The sequence below is a fragment of the Nyctereutes procyonoides genome, unplaced genomic scaffold (assembly GCF_905146905.1).
Source record: "Nyctereutes procyonoides isolate TBG_1078 unplaced genomic scaffold, NYPRO_anot_genome, whole genome shotgun sequence".
NCBI classification, from domain to species: domain Eukaryota; kingdom Metazoa; phylum Chordata; class Mammalia; order Carnivora; family Canidae; genus Nyctereutes; species Nyctereutes procyonoides.
In genome coordinates, this window is record NW_026575042.1 from 51,360,965 (window position 1) to 51,374,896 (window position 13,932).

Sequence of the window (13,932 nt, forward strand, 5' to 3'; positions counted from 1 at the left end):
TAATTATTTATTTATTTATATTTATATTTTTATATGTTTTATATTTATTATATTTTTTATATTTACATTTATTTGTTTATTAATTAATCAATTAATCTATTTATTTTTACTCCTGCACTGTTGGTGGGAACGTGACCTGGTGCAGCCACTCTGGAAACCTGCGTGGAGGTTCCTCCTAAACTTACTTTAGGAGCGTGATCTCGAGTGAGATGATACAATTTCCACCTCAACGTTCCTAAAGTCAGCGCTTCCCTCTCCCCCAGGGCCGTCCTCATCGAGGTTTGCGGGGGGGGGGGGGGGGGGGGGGCCCTCCCTGTCGGAAGCCTGCGAGTTGGTTGGCGCCCGCAGGGGGACCCAGATGCAGGGCCTGGGCTGGGCCCGCCCGCAGCACCGCATCCTCCCGCGCGCGCTGTTCCCCCGGGGCCTCAGCTTGCAGCAGCCCCGCTCCCCCCGGAGGCCGCGCGCGGGAAGGGGCGCAGGCTCCCCCGAGGGCTGCGGCGCGGGAGCGGGGCGCGCAGACGCTGGCACGGCCCGGCCTGCTCCCCGCCCCCCTGCGGCCCCCGTGGGGACGGTCCCGGCCCAGTTTCCCCACCTCTTTCCCCTCTGACCCTCCTCCCACTAATCTGGCCGCAGCGTAGACCCCGGCGGGCTGCTCTTGTGCAACGTGCCGGCCCGGGTCGCCCGCCCCCGCGCCCCCGCCCCCGCCCCCGCCCCGCTTCGGGGGGGCCCCGGACGGCGCTGCTCCCCCGGCTCCCCGCAGGCGCTGCCCGCGCTTATTAGGGGCGCGGGGCCGGCCGCCGGTGTCTGCGCGTGTCCTCCCGGTGTCCGCCTGTGCCCGTGCCCGCCCGGTGCCCGGTGTCCGCCCGGTGTCCTCCCGGTGTCCGCCTGTGCCCGGTGCCCGCCCGGTGCCCGGTGTCCGCCCGGTGTCCTCCCGGTGTCCGCCTGTGCCCGGTGCCCGCCCGGTGCCCGGTGCCCGCCCGTGCCCGCCCGCTGCGCTCGCCTCCCCTCCCCTCCCCTCCCCTGCCCGCGGCGGCGGCGATGCGTCTCCCCGCGGTGCTGCTGTGCGCGCTCTGCTCCGCGCTGTCGCCGGAGGGCCCGGGGGACTACGAGCTCATGTACGTGGACCTGGACAACGAGATCGACCACGGCCTGCAGCCCACGGAGGACCGTAAGTCGGGGGGCTCGGGGCCACCTCGGCCGCGCCCCAGGGCTCCCGGCGGGTCCCCACCAGGACGAGCTGCCCGGGAAGTCGGGGGGCGACGGAGCTCGCAGCAGGAGCCCGGGGGTCGGGGGCGGGGCTCGGGGTCACCTCGGCTGCACCTCAGGACTCCCGGCGGGTCCCCACCAGGACGAGCTGCCGGGGGAGGTCCGGGGGTCGCAGCAGGAGCCCGGAGGGAGCGGGGAGGGGCTCAGGGTCACCTCGGCCGTGCACCCCAAAGGCTCCCGGCGGGTCCCCACGGGGACGGGCTGCGGGGGGAGGTCCGGGGGTCGCAGCAGGAGCCCGGGGGTCGGGGGGGGCTCGGGGTCACCTCGGCTGCACCCCAAAGGCTCCCGGCGGGTCCCCACGAGGACGGGCTGCGGGGGGAGGTCCGGGGGTCGCAGCAGGAGCCCGGGGGTCGGGGGGAGGGGGGAGGGGTCACCTCGGCCGCACCCCAAAGGCTCCCGGCGGGTCCCCACGGGGACGGGCTGCGGGGGGAGGTCCGGGGGTCGCAGCAGGAGCCCGGGGGTCGGGGGAGGCCTCGGGGCCACCTCGGCCGCGCCCCAGGGCTCCGCGGGTCCCGCGGGGACGGGCTGCGGGGCCCAGCGGGCGGTGACGCGCGTGTCCCCGCCGCAGCCCCGCCGTGCGCCTGCCGCCCGGAGCTCAGCCGCTGGGACAAGCTGTTCGTCATGCTGGAGGACTCGCGCCTGCGGGAGGACATGCTGCTGCAGGCCGCCGACGCCGTCCTCCGGGCCGAGCTGCGCTCGCTGCGCGCCGAGCTGGGCCGCCTGGCCGGCCGCCTGGGGACGCCGTGCGCGCCGCCCACCGAGGGCCCGGAGCCGGGGCGCGCCCTGGGCGCGGTGCTGGACGAGCTGCGGCGCACGCGGGCCGACCTCCGCGCGGTGCGGGGCTGGGCGGCCGGGCGCTGGCTGCCGGCAGGTGAGCGCGGGAGAGAGCGCGGCCCGGGGCCGGGGGCAGGGCGGGGGGGGGGGGGGCACCTGCGCGCACCTGCGCACACCTGCGCGCACCTGCGCACGCCCCCGCGGCGCCAAAACGCGCTGCCGAAGGCGGAGCCCGGGGCCGCTCCGTCGGGGCTCTCCACTCCCTCCAGGTTTCGGGGGCTCTGGGTCCCCGCGCTATTTCGGGGCCCAGCCTGCGTTTTAGGGAAACTTTCCTGGGCCGCCCCCCCCCCCGCCTCCTCCCTGCGTGCGGGTTCTGAGCCTGAGGCTTGAGACTGAACCTGACCTCTGGAGGGCTTAGTGGGATTGCCGGGGGTCCCTCCCCCCAAAAGGGGCCTGTGGGATTCGCCAGCCCGGAGGGGGCCCCTCAAGTCCCGGAGGTTCGGGGGAGCCCTACATGGCAGCGAGATGGGCTGCTGTGGGAGCAAACTGGTGACCCTCCTCTCCCCAGGGTCTTGCAGGGGAGGGGGGTGCAAACGGAGAGAGGCGGTTCAAACCAGATAGGACTTCTTGAAGTGCCCCCCCCTCCTCCCCTGCCATCCTACAGGGATCTCCAAAAAACACATGTGGGCCCGAAATAACACGTTTGAAAGGTGGGTCAAAGAAAGGAGATTTGGAGCCAAAGAACACTCCTTTGTGGAGGCCCGAATCTCTAAGCGATAGCGGCGCAGGAATCATTTGTTGGGCCATATGGGAAAATCAGGGACTTAGGTATGAAAACAACAGCTTTCCTGTGCCTGAGAACGAGGGGAACAGAGGAGGATGACCTACAAGCAGCGCCGCCCTCCTTAGGGTGGCCATAAAGCAGCTCAGCTGTTGGGGGGCAAGGATCGTAATGGTAAGCACATGGGGGAGCGTGTTTCATTTAAAATTGCAGAACCCATAGCAGGGTGTCAGTCGTTCCTAAGTGTTGGAGGGCTTTATCGATGCTGAGCAGATTTTCTGGACTATTCAGTACAGTTTCGGAGACTGGAAAAGCATAAAACCAAATACACGATTAGCTCCTCAGCGTAAGTGACGAGGAGACAAAACATAATTCTGTGGCTATTCTGGTGGGTGACATTTCTTGTCTTTGGCAAAGCATATTAAAGTGATTGTACCTAGGATGCACCCCCCGCTCCCCAAACTGAAGAATTAACGCCAGTTTTCACTCACCTCTGTATACTGGTTAGAGCAGACAGGGATGTATTTCTGAATTCTAGAATGCTAATTCCTTATTCCATCCAATAGTACTTCTACCCACATGGTTTTATTTCCCCTCTCTTGGTTTCCTGCCAGCTTGGTTCCTCGGGGATTCCTAATTATTCTGTTGTCGGCCTCCTAAGAACCTGGTTTTAATTTTGTTTGGTCTTTGATAATATAATCAGAAAAACCTATTAGTTAAAAGCCATTTCATGAGAGAGTTTCTGACATTTTAAAGAGATATCAAGAGCTTCAATCACTGGTCCCCACCAAAAAAAAAAAAAAAAAAAAAAGCCACAAAAAAACCTGTGAACACGAAATTCCACTCCAGTAACTCACACAGCCAGTGCAGCCTGCAGGGGAGGCCGAGTCTCTGAGAGGCCATCAAGGAACGCTTTGGAATGCAATCCTGCCTGCCTGGGTTTATTTAAACAGGAAATCAGTTAATTAGACTGCAGTAGGCCCCCTCTTGAACACTCCTTTACTGGGACATTACAGAGAATAATATCTCAAATGGTTATTATGCATATGGTGATCTTTTGTTCCGTGATCTTTGTTTCACTTAATACAGAAAAAAAAAGTACCGATTTCATTTGAAGAAAGATTGTCTCATTAAGAATGAATCTTAAAAATCTTCAAAAATTCAAATTCTTCAGTGAAAAAGAGAATACCAAAAACGTGACGGGACCAATTTGTGCTTTAGTATTGTAGGTGCTTTTATACGATTTTTTGAGACTCAATATTTCTTTGACTATTTCTAGGTCCACAGCTATTTAATTTTTTTAGGGCCGAGCGTAGCCCCCCAGTCACTTGCAGGCATTTAGCGTAGTTTAACACGCTCTGCATGGACGCTGGGTGCCTCCAACATCTGTATATTCACTCACGGTTGGTCTTTAAATGCTCTGGACACCTGCGTGTCAGAGCTATTTTATAATAAATCTTTAGTTTGTTATAAAGTGAATACCTAGCCCTCGTTTAGATTAAAAAAAAAACACAATTCTTTTTCTCATCTCTCCTACGCCTATGAGGTTATCACAAAGCAGAGCTCACCTATGAAAGGCTTTGGCACATTTCCCAGAGACACCTAGAAGGGCTTCCCTTCAGCACCTCTAGCTCCCTGACCAGACAGGTGACCTGGAGCTGAACTGAGGTGGGACTTACTGAGCTCCCAGCCCCACGGCTGAATGTCTCCTTCTCACTGCTCTTTAGCACAAATATGTTCTCGGCCAGGCCCTTTAGAAGAGCTCACTCTTCCTTAAAGGTTTTCTGTTGCTGCCTCCATAGTATTTATAAGCATGTGGACAAACGCAGCGTTTCTAAGAATACCCTTGGCCTCACAGTTCTTCTCCCGAGCACTACGTTCTTGTTGCTTAGACGCGGACAGATCAGTAGCAGGATGGGAGGGGCTGTTACGGAAAATAGGAAAGCCCGGAGAGATTTGGGGGCTCATCAAAAACTGCATGCTTGCTGCTAGTAAAGCAGACGGAATCCCAGCCCTCCTAGCCACGGGCAGGGGTTCCCCTACTGGGAAGCAGGGCCGGGTGCAGGCCAAGGGCACGGCCTCTGCAGCCGCAACGCCGCAGTGCAAAGCCCCCGTTTTACCACTTACCAGCTCGAAAGCGGAACCAAGTTGCTTCATGCTCTATGCCTCAGTTCTCTCATCTGTAGAATGGGAATATTAAGACCATCTCTTAGGGTCGATAAATAGGATTAAAACCATCCGGGGCGGTAAGAACGGTGTCTGGGACCTAGGGAGTACGGGCCATCGTGATCGCTCATCGCTGCCTTCCGAAGGTAGCCTTCGACAGACTTTGCAGTCCACAGGTGTCTGGAGCACGTGGTATTTTACGATTCCAGCAACAATAGGACTGCCCTGGAGTTCCATTTAAAAACAGGTCGACAGCAGGTAAAGGGTGAGCTAGGTCCATCGGATTTCAGAGGTGTTTTTGTCGTTGTTGTTCTACGGAAGTTTGGTGAAGTCAAGAAGAGGGAAACAAGTCTGGCTCTAAGTTCTTGGAAACTACAGCGTCACTGAAGGTAACACGTCGTGACTCAACATTTTCATTAAAAAAAAGTAGCAACAGGCCATCAGCTAATTGTGAGGGGAAGTAGTTATTAAAACACGGTTTCCACTATTTTTTGCGTTTGGGCAATTTGGCTACTCTGCCCGCCTCCCTCTCCAGGTGGAGGCCTCACGGAGTAGGCCTGACAGTTGACCTTATTCCTCTTTCCTTTGCTCTGCCCAGGTCACACGCGAAGCTGCTCGGGTCGTGGTGGGCCACAGCATAGGATTTTCAGCTGTAGTCGTTCGAGTGCCGGGGGGAGACCCCTAATGCTGGGATGACTTGTGAATGGATGCCTACTTTCTCTCATACCCTTGTCACGTTCTTGCTCCCCCAGGTTGTGAAACCGCCATCTTATTCCCAATGCGGTCCAAGAAGATTTTTGGAAGCGTGCATCCAGTGACGCCGATGAAGCTCGAGTCTTTCAGTGCCTGCATCTGGGTCAAAGCCACAGATGTTTTAAACAAAACCGTCCTGTTCTCCTATGGCACCAAGAGAAACCCGTACGAGATCCAGTTGTACCTCAGCTATCAGTCCGTGGTGCTCGTGGTGGGCGGAGAGCACAACAAGCTGGTTGCCAACGCCGTGGTTCCCCTGGGAAAGTGGACCCACCTGTGTGGCACCTGGGAGTCCAGGAAAGGCCGCGTGTCCTTGTGGGTGGACGGTGAGCCGGTGGCCGCCGCGCTGGAGATGGCCACGGGTCACCTGGTTCCCGAGGGGGGCATCCTGCAGATTGGCCAAGAAAAGAACGGCTGCTGTGTGGGTGGCGGCTTCGATGAAACGCTAGCCTTTTCTGGAAGACTCACAGGCTTCAACATCTGGGATCGTGTTCTCAGCAACGAAGAGATAAGAGAGTCGGGAGGAGCGGAGTCTTGTCACATCCGGGGCAATGTGGTTGGGTGGGGAGTCACCGAGCTCCAGCCCCATGGAGGAGCTCAGTATGTTTCCTGAGTGTTGTGAAGCTCGACTCGAAGCCAAAGAAAGAACCTCACGTTTCAGACAGTTGGGAAGGTCTAAAAACCTCAGCGCGTGTTAAGAACACTTGAGACTAAGGAAGGGGAGAGTTGAGATCAATCTTTATTTATCTGGGCAAAATTACCGAGTAAACAGTTGAAGAGAAGGCATTGGAGAATGCTTGTGGGGATGTTGTTTCTAGACTTCGTGCCACGGTGCTTTGCGATTAGTGCTGTGTCTTTGTCAGATAAACTCGCAAATAATTAAAAAGGACTGCGTCGTGGAACAGAAGGGCAATTGTTTCACTTTTCTTTGGTTAATTTTGTTTTGGCCAGAGATGGCTTTTACGTTGGAAGGAACAGAAAATAACATTGGCTGTCCATTATCCACTGTTAACTGGCATGTACCTTATGATTACAAAATACGATGATGAAACATATTTATACTACGATGTGACTTAACAAATGCAAATGTAGTTTATGTGTCATAATCGAAATGTCACTTTTTTGAGAAGATAGTTCTATAAGTTATATTATAAAATGGTTTTGTATTAATTTTATTAAGACTATTTTTGTAAAGCTCTACTGTAAATAAAATATTTTATAAAACTACCCCATGTCATCTAATTTTAAATTTAAAAGGTGTTTTGGAGCAAATCCGCACTCTTGAAGTAGGAGCTAGTTTTCAGAAAACGGTTCTAGTTGACATTGGTAGGAACAGACTATAGAGTTGTTGTAAGCTTTGGCTTCCTAGGAGTCATAAGCAAGAAATCTGATCTCGGCTAAGTCAGTTCATCTCTCTGGATTTTAGTTTTCTCAAATGAGAAATCAAGGAATTGAGGAAATAATGATGTCTAAGTCCCTTTCAGTTTGATGATTCTATGACCACATACGACACTCTGCCCTGTGGAACACAGAAACACACATAAATTATCAGAGTTCCCCAAATATCCGTGGTGAGGGCCATTCCTGGGAAGATCAAAGAATCTGGAAAAACAATGATTCCTGCCCTTTAAGCGTACCCCATTCTCTTACTCGTGCAAGAAGAAAGGACGGTCAAGGTCCTTCACCCTACAGATGGGGAGTCACTCTCCGCCACACTAGTGTTCTCCTGTAAATGCTTTTTGGGACGAAGAGAAGACCATCCCAAAGCTGCTCCTGAACATCAGCCACAGTGACCTAAAGACGGGTCTGGACAACCACAGGTCACCTCTGGTTTGTGAGATTTGGAGCATTGGGCCGGGAGTAGTTACCAAACCACATTTTATGACTGACTAGTTGAGTGTCCTTAGGCAAGGTACTTAACTCCTCTGGGTCTTCTCAGTAAAACAAGGGGATTGGTCTCACCGCCTTTAGCAATAAGATGTCATGATTCCAGGAATCTTTGAGGATGCTCGTGATAGCAGTAGAGCTTCATCCCGCTTGTGAGACCCGCAAAATCAGCCTGATGGATCTCTAGGAAGAGTGTACACAGTTATGAGGCCGAGGGCCAGTCTCGGGCCCTTGGAGATTACACAGTGGCCAGACGTAAATCCTTCTTTAGCCATTATGTCCATGACTGGAATGCTTAACTGGAAGAAGAAACGCCGGACCCGACCATAAACAGAGTCAGGCATGCTTTCAATTTCCACATCTCAGCAGGAATTAGATCAGCTCAAGAGATCCTAGGCGACGCAGGCCAAAATGCATGCAAACTCCTACGCCGACGGAGCTAAACCTGGGGGCGTTTTTAGTTTTTCTATGGGAATTACACATTGAGAGTAAAGAAGCAGCAGAGAGCAGAAAACCAAGCAATTGCTGGGTTACAGAAGTAGGAATTTCATCTGCTACAGCACTTACCCCTGGTAAGTGTTCCAGGGGACTTCCGATCGTCTCCTAAGACCTATTTACCCTCTTTTCCAAAGGAACAGAATTTTGGTTCACATGGTGGGTGTGCCCACTCGGGTGAAGTCTCTATTTCCCAGCATCAGTTACAGCGAGGTGCGGCCAGGGGCCGACGCCCCGGCTGATGCTGGAATACACTGAACGGGATTCTCTCTCCCTCCTTCCTTCTGCCTGGTTGGAATAGGGCAACGATGGCAGGAGTTCTAGCAACCTCGGCGGCGGGCGGTCCTGCCACTGCACGGAAGGCGCCTGGGCTCCCGGGTGCGGAGCTGCCTCGCCAGGCCTGGGCTGCCTCTTCCTGCGCTGCTTTAACAGGGAGAAAACGGCACTTCTGTCACTGTAAATCCACCAGTGAGGGCCCCTGGGGGGCTCAGCCGTTGGGCGTCTGCCTCCGGCTCAGGCCGTGACCTCGGGGTCCCGGGATTGAGTCCCCGTTGGGCTCCCTGCATGGAGCCTGCTTCTCCCTCTGCCTGGGTCTCTGCCTCTCTCTCTGTGTCTCTCATGAGTAAACAAAATATATTTTTTTTTAAATCCACTAGTGTTTGATCACCTAATATGATCCAGTAGAACAATTTTTTAAAAAAAATTGAAAAAAAAACCCACTATCTCCTCAAAGCATTCAGAGACTATACTTAGAAAATACATTTTACAAATTCTCAGTTGTTGGCTATCTGGCTTTTTTTTTCTTAATACCATTTAATGAGTTCTGTAATGCATAATATTTGCAAAAGGAAGAGGTAAGAAATGTATAAAACGGAGATAAAATTTCTATAAAGAAGTATCAGGGGATCCCTGGGTGGCGCAGCAGTTTGGCGCCTGCCTTTGGCCCAGGGCGCGATCCTGGAGACCCGGGATCGAATCCCACGTCGGGCTCCCGGTGCATGGAGCCTGCTTCTCCCTCTGCCTGTGTCTCTGCCTCTCTCTCTCTCATTCTATGTGACTATCATAAATAAAAAAAATTAAAAAAAATAAAAAAAATTAAAAAAAAGAAGTATCAGTATGCTGGCTTAGTCTGGTACATTGGCAAAGAGTTTCATTTGCTAAAATGGTTATTAAAATCCCTATATCATAGCATTTATAAAATAATTTTGCAAGATGACTCAAGTCATTACGAGGAAAAAAATGCATTATATATATAAAATATAAAATATTATGTGTGTGTGCTAGCGTGACCAACTGTTCTGGTTTGCCTGGGATTGTCCCAGCTTCCACACTGAGAGTCCTATGTCCCAGAAAACTCCAGTTCTAGGCAAATGGTGACAGTCCGTCACTCTGTTACTCTAGTACCTACATATGTATGGGCGTCAGGACAATATGTTTGCAGAGGGATATATGAATAAATGAACAAAATACAGTTGATACATTTTCCTTGTCCAATATAATATAAATTGGCTTTTAGTGAAATGTTAATTCCTTTAAAAATCTATTCAGAACCTTTTACTACAAAGGGTCTATTGCAGAATTTTAGAGTTTGGTATTTACAATTACTTAGTTAACTTCACTTTAACAATTACATTTGCAAACAGAAGAAATTATCACTGATATTTTACTTTTTTGTTAAATTTTGTATCAGGAAGCTCTTCCTTCAGAAGCTTACTAAGTAAGGCCAAATGTTTCCAGAACTGTCTTTTAGCCACTTAACAAATAGCACTCAAAAAGTTAAAAATCTTGGGCAGAGTGATTATAAACATTCACGTCTATATCTGTGGATTTAATGAACTGGAAAACTGAGATTATTGACGCTTGCATTCAGTTTTATAAATCTGGACCGCGGAAGAAAGCGTGCCGGGCTCGGGCTGGGAAGTTCACCATTCGAACCCTAGAGCACCATCACCGACCATCTAGAAGCCCGGCCTGCCAGCTAATCTTTCTGAGTCTCACATTAGCCAAGAAATTAGCGATAACAGGACTTGCCTCCCTCACAGAAGGGTTATTATGAAAATGACATAAAAACTGATGGCGTATCTAAAAGTACTTTGTAAACCATAACATGATATTTTGAAATGAAAGTTGTCCTTAAAAAAGTTTTTCCAAGTCGTTCCCAGTGGATTAAATTCAAAAAAGAAGCAAAGGTGCAAAAAATACAAACAAAAAAGGGAATATAAAAATTCCCTTATATTGCGGATCATTCTCAGAGGCCAGCCCGCGTGTTCCTCGCTGGGAAGGCCTTATTTTACTTCACAGCAACATCTGCTGGTGGAGTCAAGAAGGTGCAAACCCTGGCCTGCAGTTGATCCCAGCCCTGGTTAACAATTCAGAAGAGGTCCTTTTCTGTCTCAAGACGTGTCTCTATTTCTTGATCCACACTTGGTTGGCGTCGTAGAACATCATTTTTAATATTTCCCTATGTGCATTATTATTCAGTTTGAATATTCTTAATAAGATTGCTTAGCAGCCTGTTTCCTGGAAATTGGATTAATACATTCTTTCTCAACAACCTATAATATGGTGAACTTAAAAACTTTGTTCTTTAAGAATAATTGTATTATGAATTTTTAATGGCTAAGTATCTCCCCAAGGATTGTAAACTCCACAGATGAATCCGGTTCTGCCTTTAATATTTTAATATGGCCCCGGTACATGGCAGATGCCCAATTAGGGATGACAACGACAATGATGTTGATTATGATAATGATAAGAAGAATCACTGTAACCCTGGATGAACTACGTGCCCGGCATTGTGCAAAGTATAACTTCTTTATCTACTTAGGCCTCACCCCAGCCCATGTGGCACATATCACTACTACCATAATAAATGAGACGTTGACTTTTTATCTCTATTTTCAGAGACGGCTCACCAATCAGTGGCTTGAAATGTTGTCTCACATAGAGAAAGAAATGAGGTGAATTTATCATAATTAACTAGACAGTCTCTTCTAGACTATTGCCAGTAAGTCAGAAAGGAATTTGGACTCTTGCTGAGACAATATTACATTTTCTTTCCAAACACTTTCTACTTAAGTTTCCAATCATTTGAGGTCATCTTGTGATCTGTGCCAGAGGACCGGGTAACGGGCACGCTGACGGAGAGGCGTATTTCCTTATTATGCCCACCGATTCAGAAATGCAGAGGAAGAGACATCATTGCTTTTAGTGTTGAAGGTAGTGATGCGCAATGCATCGCAGAGATCCAAAGCAAAATTTGGAAAGGGTTTCCCTATATGCCCTCAAGTAACCCCTTCCACTTGGAGATATCCTCATTTGCAGGTTCTCCAATAACATTGTCAGCTTCCTGGGTAAAAGATGTGCTAAATGATGCTGTACTAAGCACTGCTGTCATATGCCAATACCGGGCAGGCTCTCCTAGGCATCTACACGGCAAAGAACAACTTTGGAGAATTATTCAGGAATACTGAAAAATGACTCCCACCCTGAAAAGGTGATGTCACAAAATACTAAATTACTTCTGATATTATTTAAGCTGAAATAAATTTGTTACCTAAGTGACATCCTTGTCTTATTTTTTATTTTTATTTTTTATTTACTTTATTTTTTTGGAAGATTTTATTTATTTATTCCCGACGTGGGACTCGACCCTGGGTCTCCAGGATCACACCCTGGGCTGAAGGTGGTGCTAAACCACTGAGCCACCCGGGCTGCCCTTATTTTTAATTCAAGGGGAAGAACTTCGTATTTTCCCATTAAGGATGATTTTAGTTGTAGGTTTTTGTAGATACATTTTATTAAATTAAGGATGTTCCTTTCTATTACTAGTTTGTAGAGATTTTTTTTTTTGCCATAGACAGACTTTGAATTTTACAAAAGAAGAGGATATACATATGTATGTAGGTGTATATATGGTAGTCTCTTAATTATAGATAATAATTTTATATACATATGTATATATACATATACGATATTCCCTTAAACAGTTTAAGGAAGTTCTGCAAAATTCCTAGCTCTCAAAAAACTTCCTTTTCATGCATGGGTCCTGAATTTTTGCTCTTACTGATCACATGACTTTTTAGTCTTTTACTGTGGGGAATTACATTTTGAATATTAAGACATTCTTATATTCCTGGGACAAACTCAGCCGAATCGTTGTGAATTTTATACAATGAGGATAACAATAGTTCTTTCCTCATAAGATATTGGGAGAATTACATGAGTTAAAAGACCAGAAAATGGTACACAGGAAGCATTCAGCAAATGTTAACTATTATTTTCCTTAAGCATTGCTGGAGTCATTTTTATTTGTGATTTGTGCATCTATGTTCATAATTAAAATGGGCTGGCATTTTCCTTTCTTATGTTCTCCTTTTCTTGTTTTGATATTGCATATATACTAGCCTCAAAGAATTAGCTAGAGAATGTTTTTCAGTTATCTGAAAAAGTTCAGTCAAGCCTGTAATTATTACTTGCATATTTTTTTCTGATTGGTCTATAAAAGTAAGTGGGACAGGTTTTTTTTTTTTCTTTTGGGGGCGAGGGGGGTGGTTGATGTAAAAGTACTGACATAATTGCCTTATTTGTTATAAGGATATTCAGGTTTTCTGGCCCGTTAGCTCTTAAGTTTGAACCAAAGCAATAACGTTCATGGTTTTAATCTTTTCTCCAAACGGAAAGGACTTTTCAATTTCTTTCTTACTAGGAGAATTCAGAGAATACAAAACAGACAAATGGAGTCCAAGCAATTTAAATAAAATCAATTTCTATTTGCATTTCATGTAAAAGTCAACATTATTACTTATATATTATTATTAATAATGAAAAGAAGTAAAAATTGGCTTGGAACAATTGAAATATTTGCCTTCAGGGAAAAATACATAAGCTCATTTGACAGTCTCTCGTGATTGACTCACAAGCATAAAGGAGGCATTTGGTTTGGAATCGGGGACAGACATATGTATAACACAACATAAAAATATGATCAATGGAGTAATATCAACCAAGTAGAAGGAGCAGTCACCACTGGTATACTGCAAGCCTTGCCTGGCCCCATCTGGCCTACTTTTCCATTAGTGTTTTTTTTTTTTTTTTTTTAAGATTTTATCTATTTCTTCATGAGACACACACAAAGAGAAGCAGAGACACAGGCAGAGGGAGAAGCAGCCTCCCTGCAGGGAGCCCGACGTGGGACTCAATCCCGGGACCCCGGGGTCACGGCCTGAGCCAGAGGCAGACACTCAACCACTGAGCCCCCCAGGGGCCCTTCCATTAGCGTTTTAAAATGAAGGTAGAGTGGTTCTGTTCATAAAAATTTAGATGCCAAGAACCTGGGAAGAACTGTAGATACACTGAAATGGGAGAATCATTGTCTAATAAGGTCTTGTTATGCCAAAGCAATGGGTTGAATCTTTAAAAAAGAAAGTATGAAAGGATAAAAGTAAATACATAAAGCTGTTTGTTGGTACCCAGTATTCACTTTAAGCATTGCTGGCAACAGCCCTGGATTTGGTCGGGGGTGGTGATCTGCACCCCGGCGGGGGGTTCTACTGCAGTTGACCCCCATTTCCTGCTTTGGTGGTGTTTCATTACCCAAGCCCGGTCAATGGAAATCCTGTATTCCCTGTCAACAAGGATGGATTGGTTCAGAAATGGGCATGTGGCCCAGGTCAGGTCAAATAGAGACAATGAGACTGGATATGGAGTTTCTTTGCTGAATCGGTGTTCATGATGATGTGAGCTGGAAACTGCAGAGGGCCATAGCATGGCGCATGGAAATCCAATCCAAAAGGATGCAGAGCTAAGTA

At 48.8% G+C, this 13,932-nt stretch overlaps 2 protein-coding genes across 3 annotated transcripts in view; one reads left to right on the forward strand and one right to left on the reverse strand.

Moving 5' to 3' along the window:
- VEPH1 (ventricular zone expressed PH domain containing 1) overlaps positions 1-13,932 on the reverse strand; it is a 223,136-nt gene that overhangs the window by 178,463 nt on the left and 30,741 nt on the right. The window lies entirely within an intron of this gene.
- Positions 800-6,929, forward strand: PTX3 (pentraxin 3). The gene is made up of 3 exons (XM_055321785.1): positions 800-1,168; positions 1,835-2,137; positions 5,740-6,929. Exons 1-3 carry the CDS (start codon positions 1,039-1,041, stop codon positions 6,351-6,353), a joined length of 1,047 nt encoding a protein of 348 aa, XP_055177760.1. The 5' UTR covers positions 800-1,038; the 3' UTR covers positions 6,354-6,929.